The 18,218-nt window shown below is 30.6% G+C and overlaps 2 protein-coding genes across 6 annotated transcripts in view; one reads left to right on the forward strand and one right to left on the reverse strand.

Moving 5' to 3' along the window:
• Positions 1-18,218, forward strand: part of LOC126735170 (ankyrin repeat domain-containing protein 12-like) — a 122,965-nt gene that overhangs the window by 86,618 nt on the left and 18,129 nt on the right. For all 5 annotated transcript variants that reach the window (XM_050439120.1, XM_050439127.1, XM_050439136.1 and 2 more), the window contains 3 exons: positions 15,267-15,424; positions 15,707-15,824; positions 16,956-17,125. In XM_050439120.1, the coding sequence (XP_050295077.1) occupies positions 15,267-15,424; positions 15,707-15,824; positions 16,956-17,125 (446 nt within the window). The remainder of the gene's footprint in view (positions 1-15,266; positions 15,425-15,706; positions 15,825-16,955; positions 17,126-18,218) is intronic.
• Positions 12,766-13,676, reverse strand: LOC126735208 (uncharacterized). Its single transcript, XM_050439163.1, has one exon. The coding sequence runs from the start codon at positions 13,610-13,612 to the stop codon at positions 12,842-12,844; it is 771 nt and encodes a 256-aa protein (XP_050295120.1). The 5' UTR covers positions 13,613-13,676; the 3' UTR covers positions 12,766-12,841.

The raw sequence follows: 18,218 nt of genomic DNA on the forward strand, positions 1-18,218 counted from the left end.
TGTACTGCGCTTACCGCCATATCATTGCGAACTAAATCCTATAGAACTGATATGGGCGCAGGTAAAAGGATTTGTAGCAAGACAAAACACGACTTTTAAAATGAAAGATGTTAAGCTACTGTTTGATCAAGCCATTACGGAAGCGACACCAGAGAACTGGCGAAAAGCAGTCCAGCATGTAATTAAGCAAGAGGACAAAATGTGGGATCTTGACAACCTCATCGATCAGACAGTCGATCCTTTAATTATAATGTCAAGAGGTGATGACAGTTCGTCAGATGACGAAGAAGACTACAATCTATTATAATTTCAAATTGTTATACACTGTTCAAAAAGTGCCAGATCCAAAAGTGACATTTTCAACTGTTTTACTCTACATATTATGTTCAATAAATTTGTGAAAAAAATATATTATTCCATTTAAACAAAAGTAACTTTCTAAAGTAAAATAGCATTTAAGTACATTAATTATAAGGTAAAAAACAAGTCCCAGTTGCATGCCTTTGGCGAACCGTTTTCAATGTTTATCAGTGGGTAACAATGGGCAAAACTCATAAATTGACCCAAAACCGGGTGGCACTACCTGCAATCAACGAAAAGAAAGAATTTTACATTGAAACTAATACCCAACTAAGGTAGTGGCATAAAATATTGGTGGATCACCAGGTACCACTTTTGCATACCTAATGAGGTTTTATTGCTCTACACACTTCTGAAATAGAGTATAACAAGATGGCGTTGTGGAGACCTTTTGATGTGTCTGATGATGAAATGGAAAATTTGGATGCCAATATAAACCAAGATCAATCCGAATTTAAAAATAAAGACTTGCATGTTCAAGCCCAAAGACTTATATTAAATATTTTTAATTGTTTAAAAAGTGAAATGAGCGAGGCCTCACAAAATGACATTCTAAAAAGGATTTGTGAGCTCACTAAACTGACTCGTACCACCGTCTACACTATAATAAAAGCAGGGATTGTGATCGATCATTCGGTAAAACGAAAAAAAGCAATAACAAACTGAAGCAAATTGATAATACTGACAGAGATGTTATACGCCGAACTGTTTATCAATTTTATTCTAAAAACGCCGCTTCAACGTTAGAAGCAATTCAAAATAAATTAAATATGGATTATCCTGATTATAAGTATAAATCTCTTGATACTTTATGTAGCGTCTTAATAGATTGTGGTTTTAAATATAAAAAACTAGATAAAAGAATGGTTATTATGGAATCTCCTCGAATTGTGGCCTGGCGGCACGAATATTTAAGTAAAATAAAGGAATATCGTCAATCAAAAAGGGAAATTGTTTACCTTGATGAAACGTGGTATGACACACATGACCTTGTTAAGAGTGGTTGGGTTGATAATACCAAAATGTGCACACTAAGTGGACCTTGTTCTCGCGGCAAACGCGTCATTATTTTACACACCTGTGGTATTAACGGCTTTGTTCCCAATGCCTGCCAGTCTGTTTGAACAATGGTTTACTGAGAAATTGTTGCCAAATTTATCACCAAATTCTGTTGTGATGGATAATGCATCATATCATTCCCGCTTGCATAATAAAATTCCCAATAATTCCACAAAAAGAGAAGAAATTGCGAAATTTATAGAAATTAAATACTTGCAGATTCCTAAAAAGGCGACAAAAAAGGCGTTATTGAAAATAATAAAAAAATAAAATTTAAAAAAAGAATATGTCCTTGACAAAATTTGCGAGGCAAATGGTTATACAATTTTACGTCTTCCTCCGTATTACTGCGTTTTTAATCCTATTGAAATGATTTGGGCTACTCTGAAGGACAAAATACGGAAATATAATCATTCCCCAACTGACAGTGCTTTCGTCTTAGAAACCATAAGAGCAGTTGTTGAAGAAATAAACAAAACTGATATATGGAAGAATTGTGTCCGAAGTGTTGGAAAAAAAGAAGATGAATATGGCATTTTACCCGCTGTTGACCCTATTGTTATAACTCCAAATTTGGACTCAAGTTCAGAAAATTCTGATAGTGAATTTTAAGTCGTAGTATATTTTATATTTTTAAAGAAATGCAAAAAAACCGCATTCTAAGTAAAATTAATGAAAAATTATGTAGCTGTATAATTGCATATTTGAAAACATTTAGTGTTTTATACCAAATTTTTATTAAATTGGTATGTGATGTAAATTAATTATGTCATCGCCATCTATGTTTAGGTTAAGAAGGTTTTGTGACATTTGACCAGTATTTTATCTCTTTTACATACATTTTGTAAAATTTCAATTTATTCGATACATAAATAAAACTCTATTTTAACTGTGAATGTATTGTTCATCTCACCCTCGACATGCGAACCAAATCAAATTTAACCCTGATGATGGACATTTAAATTAGTTGAGAGTGATTGATGATTTTATTTCTAATTTAACTTCTAACTCCATTGCAAGAAGGGACTACACTTCTTTAATACAATTTTTTTATGTAAGTTCTTATTTTTACCCATTTTATAAGTAATAATATTTAAAAAAATTCTACTACACATTATCATGATGAAAATAAAAAAAAATTCAAAGTAGTATTAAAAAAACTATAATTTCGAATTAGCGAGTCTGGGATAATTTTAAAGTAAAAATTTACTGTACCTATTAACTTGTTATAAATTAATATACTAATATTTAATGTAAATTTATTTAAATAAAAAATTTGCCGTTGCACGCCTATGTCTCATAAAGAAGATGCCGCTTATGCCCACAGTTTTGTTTTTTTTGCTGTTCAGATTGATATCCTATTAACTATACAATAGATTAGATTAGATAGTTTATTAGTAGTAATATACAAACAAGTACTTTTAGAAGTCAAATAAAATATGTAATAAAACTTATAAATTACGGATTAAATATTAAAAAAAATAAAGTTGGTAGATATACATATAAAAAATATAAAATAGAAATATCAAAAGTTTAAAATTCAAATTGGCTATCATTAGAGGTAAAATTTGATTCAAAGTACTCCCCAAATAAAAAAAAAGCTTTTTCTAAAAGAAAACATTTCATTTCCTTTTTATATTGCTTCAAATTTAAAACCTTTGCTCTGGCTGGTACACAGTTATAGAACTTTACACATAGGTATCTGGAGCCGCTTCTGGATCTCTCAAATCAGGTACAAGATTGGTGTTCCTTGTAGGATAATTATAGATGATTTCATGAGAATTATATAGGTTGAAATTTTTATATTTTAGGTCCCCAGGATATCGTTTTGATTCTACCCTAGAATAATATACATAAAATATAGTATTACCAAAGTTTAAAATGTGTCAATTTTTTAAATAATTATATATGAACTTATTATATAAAAAAAACTTACTTTTTGTGCTGTGGTGATATTAATGTTATTGAATTAATATCTTTCTCTAAGCGTACCTCTACATCTCTAAGTCTAAAAACAAAGATGAAAAGAAAAAATAAAAAAGTGTATTATAATATTCCAATTGATCAATAAAATGTATAAAATAGACAATCTTTATATCATACATTTTAATAATTAATTGCATGTAATTAAACAAATATAACACAATAAAATACTTTTAAATAAAAAACTGATGATGATCACTCGTAAATATTTGTACAGAGAAAGAATTGAACAATAATTTTTAAATGTGATATATTGTCTATTTTGAGTGTATTTTTACTTTTTCCTTAGCGGAGTCAGGGTATGTGTAGCAGTTGAACTAAAACGGCTTGGATGAGAAATATTAATTGTTGACCTAAACCCCACGGTTACTGTAAAACTATTAATCTCAGAAGCAGTTATTGTTGATGATGAAAGATCAGATCTGTAATTATACAAAATTTGGTGTATCAAGAATATCAATCTATTTTAATTAACCTTACTTGTCTATATTAGCTTTACTGTTTGTACTATATACTGTTTTGGAAGCTAAATAACTTTCCTGAATAGTGCTAGTGCTAATAGAAGCTTTTAGGGGTAAGTCACTTGGTAAATTAACTGAATTATTAGATTTTTATATCAGAACTCCTAGCAAAAAAATTACTTTTACACACATGCCTAATTCAATAAGTATTAGGTATAAATAAAGCTTATATAAGTAAAACTAATACTCTTTGTGCCAAACCTGTATGTTTTACAAGAGAGGCCAAGCACAAGTTTTAAAAGGCTTGTTTTTTAGCTTACATAATTTAGTAAATAAAAGCATTTAAACCTTTATCAATAATTATATGGTAAAATATTGTCATACTCTATAAATATACTAAAAAAATACATTTAAAAAAATTACCTTTGAGGTATAGCTTTGAGGTATTTTTTTTCCTACTTCTTTCCTGATCCTTTAAGTCCTACTGATAATATCATCTCCCTCATATAAGAAATCTTCTAAGGAAGTGATCTGAACAAACAAATATGTTCTTTTTAATCGTGTTGATTTCCAGTAATGAAATGCTTTGTTCCCTTTGGGCATGGTCATTAGTCAATCTATAATAAGTATTTGACATTTAATCAAAAAGCAAAAAAATTACAGTAATAAATTAATATGTGGTGCCAATTACTATATGTATTATTGTAAGTTGCATTAAAGTAAAACAAAAAAAATGAAACGAATTTTAGGGAAAGACAAAATTAACTTTATACATAAAAAAATTAGTAATTTCATCTATCTACCTAATGTCTATATTAAAAAGACATAACTATATATAGATAGTTACATAGGTATTATGCCTTCTTTCTGCCAAAACAACAAAAAAAAAACATAAAATCCTGTTAATAAAACCATGGACCAAACTCTAGTTTCATATTTTTTATAGCCTATTAATAGATGAACATTTTCAAAAAAAATATTTAGATTCATAAATATAAAGATTTTTGTATTTTACGCATACTTTCACATTCAAGTTTTTATTAGGTTTATTTCTATAAGTTCCCTTATTCTACGTTTGTGATGATGGTAGCCCCATGATGTGATGTTATGAAAGTATCGGTACTTGTGAAAAGATCGGCTTGAATCGCCTTTTTATCATGATGCGGCACAAACGACACAAGTTTTTGCCATCCTAGCAATTTAAAAAAAAACACTAAAATGTGATCTTTTTCCTTTTTAAACCAAAAATGAAAGAAAATACACAAATCCCGAATATAAACAAAAAGCCGTTTGACAGATGACACTATGCGTATCGCTCAGGCGCTTGAGCTTCCGGTGTTGTCGCTTCAGTTTTTTTAGAAGCAGTTTTAGGAGTAAGAATGTTAATAATTTTGTTTTTTTTTGTTTAAGTATATTATATTTATTTTTAAAATAGGTTCTTTCTATTTATACTTTTTATTTTAAATTTTCCTCTAAAATACAACACCATCAAGTTAAATAAACGTTATAATGGTTATTAATATATAGGTAAAACTTTCCTCCGTTGGAAATTCGTGTAGACTTGACAACAGAGAATCAGCAAATATGTATGTAAACAAGACACCCCTCTTGCCCGTATGCACATGTTGGACTCAAACAAATTTGTTGTTTACTAATTCTAGCCTTTCATCGTTCTAAGGAGAAAATAAATAAATAAAAAGTCTCGATCTCAAAATATTTTTTATGTCCCGAAGGTTACATGTTTCGCTTAAATTAAAGCATCATCAGACCTTATAAACTAGTAATAATTCGCACGAGATGACTTGCTTAGTACTCTTGAGTCTTGTACTCTCTCTTTTTTTTCTATCAATAAGTTAAATTAACATTATTATATGTTTTGATATATAGCTAGGTTGGACGCGCATGTTGAACTTAAACAAAGTTGTTGTTTACTAATTTTAGCTTTTCAATGTTCTAAGGGTAAACTAGCAAGTCCGAAAAAATGATTTTAAAATAAATATATATTGAAATAAATGTAAGATATATAATATTTTAGGTTGCGGATGGGATCTCGTGGACGGGACACAAAATATTCTAAAAATTTTTAAAAATATATTTTTGTTTACAAATATTTTAAACTATTTTAAAGAGAACAATAATAATGTTTAAGTATTTAGCATATATTTTTTACCCAATTATTTACTCATATCTAATATTAGAAAATTTTTCTTAAATTATGTTGATGTGTTTAATAAATTTCTATTATTTTTTCTGCTAATGGCTTAAAAAATGGCACGATTAAAGACCTCGAATGGCCAAACAATTTTTCCATCGACTGGTTAACATTTCTTTATTTTTTTATCTCTTGGCTGGAGACATATATCAGATTTATAGTGATCTTATCTTTAACTGCATTTAAAAAATCTATTGCATTTTTTATTACCACTTTTCTAGTTTTTACAGTTTCCCAACCTATTCTTCCTACTCCATAGACAGCGCACTTTCCATAAAATTTAGCGAAGAAATTCCAATACCTAAAGATAATATCTTCTTTCATATAGCAAAAATTCGAAAGGGTGTATATATTTTTAGATTGTGCTGCACAGCCATCTATTATCTATTATAGACTATTTTTTAACCAGTGGGTGATTTCTTTTAAGACAATCCATACTGCAAATTTGTCATGAAACAGTTCATCACTAATAATTGCAAAGGAATGATGTGTGCTATTCGACATTGTGTAATGTAATCGCAGTAAAAGTGGTGACCTGTCTGTGACGCCAATGTGCACTTTGAATCTCGTCTTGACTTAAGTTTTTTTCCGGTGCTTGTCTACTTATATCATCTCTCGTATAAGACCCTTCTTTCAAACAGCTTTCTATTTTATTCCACGAAATTATTCTTTCTTTAGTTGTCACTGTGCATACTTTAGGAAATTCAGCTAGAATCATTTTTTTTTAAATTAAAAGTTGAGTCAAATATTAATTTATCGCAGCATGCGTCGCGAAAGGGACAAATAAAATAAATGTATTTTCATTACTTAACTATTATCCAATTTGAATCATATTTGGCTCTTATTACTAAATATCAAATGAACAGAAAATATAATTACAACTACACATACACTACTATTTAATTAGCTGGGCTAATTTTACAATAATTTTGGTTGCGGATGGCACAAATAAGTTTATTAAGGAAATTTGATCAGTTAATCTATTTACTTACCTTTATTTTAAATATAATATTCACTCCAGTCACCTTAAATTGTATGTATAACTGTTGTGACATGACAGTTTAACAACAAACCGTTTGTTTAATCCTTAGCCCACTATGCAAAATAAACAATTTGCCTTAAGGCAAGCACGTACAATATTCCAAAGATTAGCGCATGCATCATTCTCTATAAGAATTCAAATTTAATGATCTATTGAAACTTTCAAAACACTTAAATGACGTTTAATAAATATATGCTCAAAAACACATTTCAGAGAAATTTAATTCTTTATAGGAAAGAATCCAAATCCAAGTATTGAATTAATGCAAAATTAATAAATACTACCGGGTCACACTGAATTGATGTATAAAGTTAAATTGAGATAGTATTGATTTATGTATAAGTTGAAAAAAAATTGAGATTCCATTGACTGTCAGTAGAGTAAAACTTTATATTTATATTATTTTAACTAGAATGTCGTACATACAAAATTAAATTTATATCATTAACTAAATATTGGCTTCTTCATAGCACTTGTAGTACTTCTTCAAGTAATACAACGTTGTGATATAATAAATGATTTAGAAAAACGTAAATATTCACAAAACGTTTAGTAATGTAGAACCATAGATTTCTTGCCGATCTTGCCCTCACAGCAGTGAGATTTTAATTGAAATTGCCAATCCTTACTTTGAACTTAGCCAATAATAAGAAATTATTTTATTTTTATTACATAAATTTGTTATTTAGAAAATTTAAATTAAACGCCAATATCGTGCTACAAAAAGCTCGTTACATCTCGAACTGTTACGCATTCCCACGCTGAATCAATGTTTGTCAAGTATTTGAATCAAAATCTAAAAATAGTTTGCTATAAAAAGCAATATTAATCGGATACCAATTAAGAAGTAATTTAAAGGAATTTTTGTTTGAAATTAATTATTCAATTTTGAATGAAAATATGCAGAAAATATTTAAACAATTTACGTCACATCCCTTGAGTGACGTGGAATGGCGACACGGTTGCTAGCTTGTGATGATAATACAAAAATATAGGTTTTTTTTTAATAGGTTTTTTTTTAATAATAGAAATAGCATATTGCTAACAATTTACAAATCACATTGAATAGAAAAATGTCGTAGTTTGTTTTTTTTTAATTTATTTGCTGATTAAAATAATGACTAAATCAATATAATATATTTTTAGGAAAAATATATTTAAAATGTTTGATTATGTTTGAATTTATTTTAATGAAGAAGTGTATTATTAAGTTATTAGTAGAAGGAAGATTATTCTGACCATGGCTATAAAATACAGAGCAATACAAATAATTTGAGCAACAAACGCACTTAGCTATGTGAATCATTTTCAGAATTACTTGAATCACTATAATTTCAATTAATAATAAGTAATTGAGAATATTCAGCCTGTCAAGTACATGTTCTTTTTCGTACCATTTTCTTATTTCTTCTTCCACATTTATGGAGTAACAGTGCCAAGTGATTCCACATTTCACATATTCAAACAAGCAATCTCTGTACTACCAACTCGGCCAATATGCCTGTTATATAGTAATTCTTTGCAATCCCCCAAATAAGCTCGATTGGATTCAACACACAATGGTATGAAGGCAATTGTAAAACTTTATGGCCATATTTATTAGCCATGTCATCTACAATATATTTTTTTGGTGGTTTGTGTCTAAAAAAGAAAAAAATATTGAGTTAACTTAGACACTTAGAACTTTCGGCTTTTAACAATGTGTGATTGCATTCAATTTCATTATTGATTTACAATTCTTAAATGGAAGACTTATTCCATGAAGAATTGGGTGTTTTTTCTAGCAGCATGCTGTGATGGATAATGTCCCATACATTATCCATTACAATTTCTGAAGGCTGAGTGAGACTCATTAACAATTGGTTTTCGAACCAATTCAAGAAATTTTGCTGATTCATTTCTCCATGGTAATCACTTAATTGAGTTTTTGAACAAAAAATAGTCTCAGCACCCTCAATGAATCCATGTTCATTACCAGCATGAAGTATGTATGCGCAAAAAAAATTCTCTTATCTCTAGTAAGTAGATATAATAGATATGAACTTTTACCTTTTGCTATCCACTTTTGTGGATTTCAAACTCCTTTTGTCATTATCCTGCCAAGAGCGACCTTCAGTACTATTTTGGAAAATCCGAGTTTCATTAAGATAAACAAATTGATAAATGGATTCTTCTTTCTCTGTCATATATTCTTTCAGAAAGAAACAATTCTTTTGAAAGCCAAGTGGGAAAGATCCATAAGACCCCTCCTTCGTTCGTCTTTTTTCCATGGAAAGCCTATTTCATTTATCAAACTTCGTAATGAAGTTTTACAACCTTCAAATAGTTGCTTTTCCCTTAGTTTTATATATAAAGTTGCTATTAAGTAAGTAGTATATAAGTCACGTTTTGCTCTAGAAAAATAATTTCTGTTACTAACAATTATTAATCATTAAATTGTCAATACTTATCGTATTGACAATTAATGATCGCCAAACAATGTATCGCCCCTGTATTCAAAGTTTCCACCTTTGTAACCCTCTTAGCATGAGATCGCTTCTTTTTAGGTGATTTCAACAATTTATTACTTTTAACGGTTTTTGAAATTGCACTAACAGTGGACATATTTAGGTTAAGTGCATCAGCCACCCGCTACAAATTACAAAAAATGACATTAAATTCGAAGTCGCAGGATACGACGCAATTTGACCATCCTGACGATAATAAAATTCAAATTAAATGAAGTTGTGTAAGGTTGATCGAAGGAAAAATTCGCTGTGATTGAATGTGTTAAACAACAACATCAATATGTGTTCAACACATTAATTAAACGGCCAAGTTTTAAATTTTTTTGCAAAAATGTTATTCTGTCAGATTTGTGGACTTGAGCATCAGTTATATCCTGATTAATGACCTAAATTGGAAATTGTTTTGCATTTGCTATACGTCTTATAGGTTTGTAGCATTTTTATTATTTTTTTATTTATAATGTAATAATTTCATATTGTATGAAAATAGTACTGATCGCGACATCTAGTAAGGTGGTTAATGGCATTGTAAAACTAAGAACTCCTAGAAGATTCAGCCTATGTTCGGCCTACTTATAACATATCTAGATGGCATTAGATGTTCTTCGTTTTGAATTGTAAGCAAATTGGCATCAGGTTGTTTTTTCTCTCTCTTTGACTAAAGTGATTTCAATTTCTCGAAGTTGGGATTTGAAATCATGGTTACCTCATGGCAACACTAGCCATGTAATGTGAAAAATTACTTTAATACACTTTATAAAAGACCCTCCAACATTTTTGTGAAACTTTTTCTTATGGTTTTTAAGGCCTTTTTAATTTTGGTGTCTTAAGCCAAGTCTTAGGAGAAGTATTATGACTTTAGGGTCATCCCAAGCCATCTCAGATGTTCCCATTTCCCATCATAATTTAGAGCTTTATCAGGATTTCTGGCTTCTTCAGCTTGATGTCCTATGATTGACATTGGGTTACAACCCTTTAAGCCAGTCATGGCGTTATTGATGGGATCTTCGTCAGCTGCTGCCCTTGAATTTGCACAATGGGTTACCAGGTCAAACCAGATACAATAAATGTGAAAGAAATGTTACGATTTTTGATTTGTTATTGTTATTTGGATTTTGGGACTAGTTATACTCGCTAATTTATATTATTTAATGACTCCTTAATTTATTAATTATAGTCTAGTGATTAAAGTCCTTTCTTGGCAATTTACAATGTAATGTAATTTGCATATCTACCGAAATAATAATTATTTAATCCCTTTTAATTTCACTTTCCTAAATTTCATACAATATTATACAAGTGCGGCAAATGCGTTTATATGCAAATTTTAAATTTGGCCTGCATCATTAACAACCTAAATACTACTTTTTGGCCCATAGTCCATTTTGCAGAACTTCTAGTTTTTCTAAACTAAAATTAAATAAGCTAAATAAAATAAAAATAAAAAAGCTGCCATTGAATGCTTTATAGTCCTAGAATATTAATTCTACTCATAGCAATTCAGTCATTACAGTCAATTTAGTCATTACTTCTACCCATAGCAAAATGGCAGCCTTTCAAGATCTTATTTTTCGCATATTTATTTATTCGCATAAATGTTAATGTCAAAAAACTCTACAAGCAACAACACACCTACACACAAATTACACTAGAACAGGTGATTAGATTATCACATACTAAGTGTATGTGATATGTGGAGTCATCTGAGAAGAAAATACCTTTGGAGCAACGACACTACAACGGGAAGATTCTAAAGATCTGGACTGAGACAACATGCAAGCTTTTATTAAAAGGACGGGCCGTGAAGACCGCGCATTGGGATTTGGTGATTCTAGGGTTGGAAAAAAGGGACGGTTTAGGCCCACTTGCCTACTTCCCCACCCTTCCTGCTATTACTACTACTACTATTATAAAACATAATGGTAATACTATAACTAAAACTATCACTGTCATAACTAAAAATTTCACTGTCATTTATTAAACCATTGTAACATTTTCAAAGCTAACTAAGTAATTTATAAAATAAAAATGTTTAAAATTATCAAATTTCCCGAAAATACGTATTAATTTTTAAAACGCGACTACTTAGGTCTAGGAATGTGTTAATTAAAGATATTATTTTAATTCTTAACAACCCTATATAGTGCTGATTAAATCAAGCTATAGGAAGTTATTCAAGATGGTCTCTTAAGGTGATGTTTAAAATTTCAGCCTTTTAGGAACTCAAATAGCTGAGAAATAAACAATTAGTTATGCTCTGGTTTTTAACAAAAAATACGTAAAATAATTTTTTGTCTCGAAAACCGCTATAGATAGATATAGTGAAGTATGATTAAAAAAGATTCAAAACGAAAAAGGAGGCACTACTCCATAACCTTATATTCCACGTATTTTGTAATAAAACGAAAATATTATTTTACAATCACAATGATCAGCCTCATTTGTAAGCAATTTTTTTTTGTGTTGGTATCCTCAAAAAAAAATTTCAAGATTTTAATGTTAAGAATTAATATACCGGATGACACAGAAAAGAGGGAACACTTAATAACTTTTTTATTGAAATTTAGTTAATTATTATATTATTTATATTATTATTTAATTAATTATTACATGAAATTTGGTATATCGATAGAATAGTTATACGAGCATCTTTTGACGCATTCTATTGTTTTCCATCGCTTCCGGCTTAACAGGAAATGACACTAACTTTCTTATTTTTCAAAAAACTATTACACAAAAAAATTATTTAAATTTTTTCAAGTGGCTCCTTTTTTCGTTGTGAGTAGTTTATATCGGATGTTCCATTTAAAAAATCAAAGCTGTTGCTATTTCCCTTTATAAGCGCCAACGCTGTAGTGCTGAAAATATTTTAATTCGAACTTACCATGAGTACCAAATTTTCAGAAAAATGCTACGTTCCGGTACGGTTAACGTCCCATCGGTCATCAATCACCCTATATAAAGTATATAATTTTAATTATTTGTTTAGATGTAGATATTATTTGTTATGTTCTTTTTAAAGTTAAAAAAAAAAATTACTCTAGACAATATTGATACCGTTCGGTTTTTCTTTCTCTTTCGGTTAAAATACTGCTATTAGATAGATAGATATATATATATATATAACTTTTTTTCTTTAAATTTTGATTTAATAAAGGTTTTATTTATTTGTTATAAATGTATACACTGCTACATACACCCCAGAAAATGACACCCACTACTGTATTTTCTTGGGTCTAAACTTAATATCCGGCGGCGGATAATGTTCATAATAAAAATTGCAGGCTTCAGTGCGAAACGGTAGTCCGACCAGTTGCATGTCAAATTTTCTGCGGCAAGGATCGTCTACTACTACGGCTGTCAGGCATGGTTCCTGTGCCCATCTTCCCGAAAATGTTTGGACGGTTTCTGGCACAGGTATCGCCGGTGTCACTTGTGTTTGCTCGTCGACGGTCTTCCACCAAAATGGTGGAACCGCTTTGCAATCCAGAACCTTCATGGGCGGATGGCTTTCCTCATGCTCTTTTTTCTCCACACTTTTGAACAGTGCCTCGCTAATATTTTCCTCTTTTTCGCATTTGTTCCTTAGCTTTTGTAGTCTGCTCTCCTCAAGACACACTAGCTCGTATTTGTACGAACGATTAAATACTTTCTCCATATGCTTGTGAGCTGGATTGTAGCTGCCCATCGTCACATTATATTTCTTGTACATATCGTGAATGAAAAAATCATCTTTTCCGGGCTTCGGCACCCACCAGGCGCGATCGTCTTTAGCCCATTTTTCCAAGATTTTGGGGTTGGGGCTGGACAATTGCACTTTGGCCGGGGTTTCGCCCTCGGGATATTCCACTGGGGCACAAAATATTCCTAAAGATGTTTGAGTCACCCGGGGTTCAGAATCGGGAGTGAATTGTGCTGAACTTCTTGCGATTTTGGGTTGTTCTTTGAGCACATAGTCTTTTGGGGGGTAAGGGGGATAAGTAAACATTGTTTTTTTGAGAGGGAAATTAAGAGTGTTATTAGGTGAAAATTGTTTGATTTTGACATGTGTAAAATTTGCAAGCGTGTTCCTCTTTTCAAGAATTACCTACATTTCTACAAACATTTTTATTGTTACCAAATCAGAAAAGTGAATCGTTCGAATCAACATTTTTAGGTTCTTGAAAGTGGGTAATTCAATAAGAGTCTTAAAAGAAACTATACTTGAGCGTTAGCCAAACTTGAAAAACATGCTAAAATCTAGTATAGTTTCGCCTCCTTAAATTAATTTCTTCATAAATCGTTAAGGTTTAATTGCAGCTTCCTCACGCAGTAAAATAAAGACATGGATTTAACAAAATAGAAAGTCAGTATGAAAAGATCGATAGTACTTTCATTGCAGGATAACTTTTCGCAAATTTTGAACGCTTTTAAACCACACCTACTTCTGAATATAACTATGTCATTCAACGGTCCCAAGACATGTGTGCTTACATCTAAAATGCTTGTAACCAACCTGTTGTATTAATAATTGATGTACTTTGATTGATGTCATTTAAACTGGTTAAATCTTGTTATAACATTCGGATTTGTACATACATGAAAATTCGCATTACAAGATAGCTATTTTTTTTTTCAATTCCGATTAGTAAGGCTTTATTCTATATATTTTTAAGTATTGGGGTTAAATATAAATGGTGAAATTATATCATATTATGTTGACGATACAACATTAATCTATTCATGGACTTCATGGGATGAGGTCATAAGAAAAGCAATAAGTGGAATGGACGTGGTAAAATAATGGCTAGATTTAAATAAATTATCAATAAATATTGCAAAAACCAATTTTATTCCTTTCACTATAACAAATACCAACAGGCCAAATTTTAACTTTATTAGCCAAATAAGCCCAGAAATTAAAGCGGTATAAAATGTGAAATATCTGGGAATTGTGATTGACCAAAATCTGAAGTGAACAGAACAGATAGATTATTTGGCAAGTAAAATTTAAATTCTATATTCTTCGAAATTTTTTTAAGCAGAATTACTCATAGAACTATATAAATCTTTATTCAATTCAATCATTATTATCAATCTTATTTGAGACCGTTAAAAATAATTCAAAATTATATTTTAAAAATAATCTACAGAGAGAGTAGACTATAACCTACTAGTGAATTGTATAATTAAGAAATCCATAATATAATATATCATTGATATATATATATGGTTAACATGCTTATTTACTCATAAGAATTAAAACTTGTTGCCAGTTACGATAAGACACATAAGAATTCCTTTGTTCAGGTGCTTTGTCAATAATTGTCTCATTCAAGGAATATTGTTTTAGTTTGTTAGTTTTGCGTAAGTGTGTGTAATGTGGTGGCGCGTTTCTGTTAAACCAGGACAGAAAATAAAGACACTATTGCTGTTTCAAACCTCAAGACTACAGAAAGGTACATAAGGTTTCTAGGTACTTAAAAATATTTTTTGACATATAGCAACTGGAAACTGACTAAATAATTTAAAAGTTAAAAAATACAGTTGCCACTGATTTTTTTGGCCCTTTTTAATTTGACTGTGATACTAAATTAACATGTCTTTAATAAAAACTACATAAAAAAAACAACTATAAAATTACCTAATTTTTCTCCCTATAGGGCAAAGCAAGGGCCAAACGGCGAAACAATCGGCAACCTCTGGTGGTAAATATGCAGGATCGAACTCCGGAAAAACTTCCGGTGTTGCCGCTGATAAGAAAAGCCCGGACAGTAGTCCTAAGCCAAACCCCACTACTAGTAGCACAAGTGACGCTGAGGTAAGAGAGAAATTTCTACATTTTTAAATAGTCAAGGTATTTTAAGTATGCATTTACATCACAGATTACACGTGTTTTGCCCATTTGAGCATCACCAGAAAAAAACATAATAAATACTTTGGTTAATGATATATTTATTGATCTGCTGAAGACCAAATGAGCGTAATCTTTGGCACTCCAACTTTCATTTACATACTGATAAGTCTTGTTTTACAGTTTTCTTTATTATTGAATTGGTCCTGTTTTTATACCTTTAATTGATTAAATAAAAACTCTTTTAAGGCGGAAGGATCTTCAAATTCTGCGGACGGTAAAACGGCCGATCTTAAAGTTCCACCCCTCAAGATCGTGATACCGCAAAGTTCAACGAGCGAACAAGATACGGGAACAAGTAGAAATGGTACGTACCGCATTTATTTTGTTTTGTTTTAATATTATTACTCACGATAAGAGTGTCTCGTAATTCGTGGTCCAGATTTCTGACGGAGTGTTTTTGTAAAATCTCTCTTATTTAATAAAAGATTTTGACACACCTTTAGACTACTAAAAATGTACTAAAACCGCCATCACGCAACCCTCTCATTAATATACTCCTTATGCAGTACGAGCACATGCGCATAATTAAATTAAGTAATAAAAAATATCCATTTAATAATTATTTTTGAAATAAAGTGTGAGATTATTTTTATGACCCTTCAATTAACATTTTTCAAACCATACAAATGTAGAATGGCATATGCGATCATGTAGGCCAGACATGCGATTATTATATTTCTCTTCACTATTCTGGTATATCGGGATTATTATAATATTAAGTGGAAAAGTCGCAGACTCTTACTGTGCCTCAGCTTGTTACCCTTGTACTTTCATGCACGGTCATTATTAAGTCGTAATTGAAGTTATGTTCGAATTTCTATGTTTGTAGCAATAAAATAATAAAATAAAAAAAGCGGGAAGACCTACGCTGGAAATTAATTTAACTTAGACTACAAAAGGTAAATCTAGACACTTTGTTAGAAAGTTTAAAATGGAAATATATGCAAAAATAACAGGATTTATTTAGTTTTTCAACACTCGATAAACGCTGTTTACAACGCCAGACGCGTAGCTTTACCAGCGCTTCTACTCTGAGCACTTCTTAAAATATTTATATTTTAACGACCCGATGCGCTCTTCTTTCCCCCTGGGAACATGCCTTAGGGCGTTTTTAGTACAATTTTAATATAAAACTGAGTATTAAATAGTATAAAACATTAGCGGAATGTTTTAAAAAATCTTACGATAAATGACCTTGAGCATAGTCGGAAGTCTCACACCACCACATAATTGAAGACAATTCTCATGTATAAGGTCTTCCTAGTACATTTTTAAGACTGAATTCTTGACTAATTATGGTAAAGGTTCTTCTCAGAAGTTTGAACTACTAAAAATATATTAATACTTTCTCACCATTTTCGAGTATCTAGTAGTTTTGTATAGTCAAAAACAGTGTGAATTTCGACCTTGTTTAATTGATTTTTTTTTAATTAAGGTAAAAACAACTCTCAAAGGTCAAGTGCATTACCGTACGTCGTCCCGAGTTCCAACAGTAACGATGCGGCTGACAAAGAAGCCTCTCCGGCCGCAAATAGCCCCGAAACTGCCGGAAATTCGAAGGAAACCGATAAGAAGGAACCTCCATCTACTCAAGCAGATGAACAGGTAAGATGAAACCGTTTATTAATGATGACCTTAAGTCCGAAACAGCTCTTTCTACTCCAGAATGGTCGTGGTTTTTTATGCGATCAGTGGTCAAACGAATACACAAATTATTACTTTTAATAGCGTTTTAATTCCGTTACTCTCAATCATAATCTCATGATTTACATTGTAAAAAGCCTTAGCTAAATCTAAAAATACAGCCAGAGGCTTCTGACCACTATTTAAGCTCGTTTGCACAAAGTTAGTAACCTTGTAACTTGCATCTGTTGTTGAACACCTTTCTTTAAAACCAAACTGAGACTCAGAAATTATAAGGTGTTTTTTTTAATGTTTAATAAGTTGTATTTTCATAGCTTTTTCTGCAATTTTAGCAAAGTTAGTAATCAATGAAATTGGGCTATAATTATTCATATCCAGTGCGTTACTTTGTTTATGAACTCGGATAGACATCGATTCAGAGAAGTTTGGCCCACGCGCGTCACAACCTACGTCATCGTTGAGAAACGCGGTAGGCGTTTCTAAATGGCATTTTGCCCGATTTTCCAGTGTCGTAGAGTTTCTAGTAGATAATAAAATACGTATCCTATAAAAGGTGTGCTGTTATTTTTTCGTGTTTGAAGTATTTAAATACAGTGTTCATTTGTTACTGATAACGTAAAAACTAATTCAAAGTTCTAAATAGACAAAATGTGTTCAATACCAAAAACTCAATCTATTAGAAAATAGATAGAATGATGCTTAATAGTATTTGCAAATATTTATAATTAAGTAAATAAAAAGTTTGAATAAAGTATATAGATTTATTATAAATAATAGTTTAATATTAAGTGTTGTTCCGAATTTTTAACTAATTATTAAGGTGACTCTTGATTTTAAAAAAACTGCTCGATGAAACACAAATAACAAATTAAACCATCAATTTTCAAACAATAATTTTAGAATATATATTTCCCTATTTTACAGTATTCCCCATTATACCTGTTACCTGATTATCAAAAAACGATACCTAAATGTCTGCCTTTATCAATACTGGGAAATCCGACACTAAATGAAATTATTTGAATATTAAATTGAATATAGGTATATATATTAT

Source organism: Anthonomus grandis, chromosome 1 (assembly GCF_022605725.1).
Source record: "Anthonomus grandis grandis chromosome 1, icAntGran1.3, whole genome shotgun sequence".
In the NCBI taxonomy this organism is placed as follows: Eukaryota; Metazoa; Arthropoda; class Insecta; order Coleoptera; family Curculionidae; genus Anthonomus; species Anthonomus grandis.

Bases quoted from the DNA above. Each gene is read 5' to 3' on its own strand.
- LOC126735208 (XM_050439163.1), bottom strand. From the start codon at position 13,612: ATGTTTACTTATCCCCCTTACCCCCCAAAAGACTATGTGCTCAAAGAA.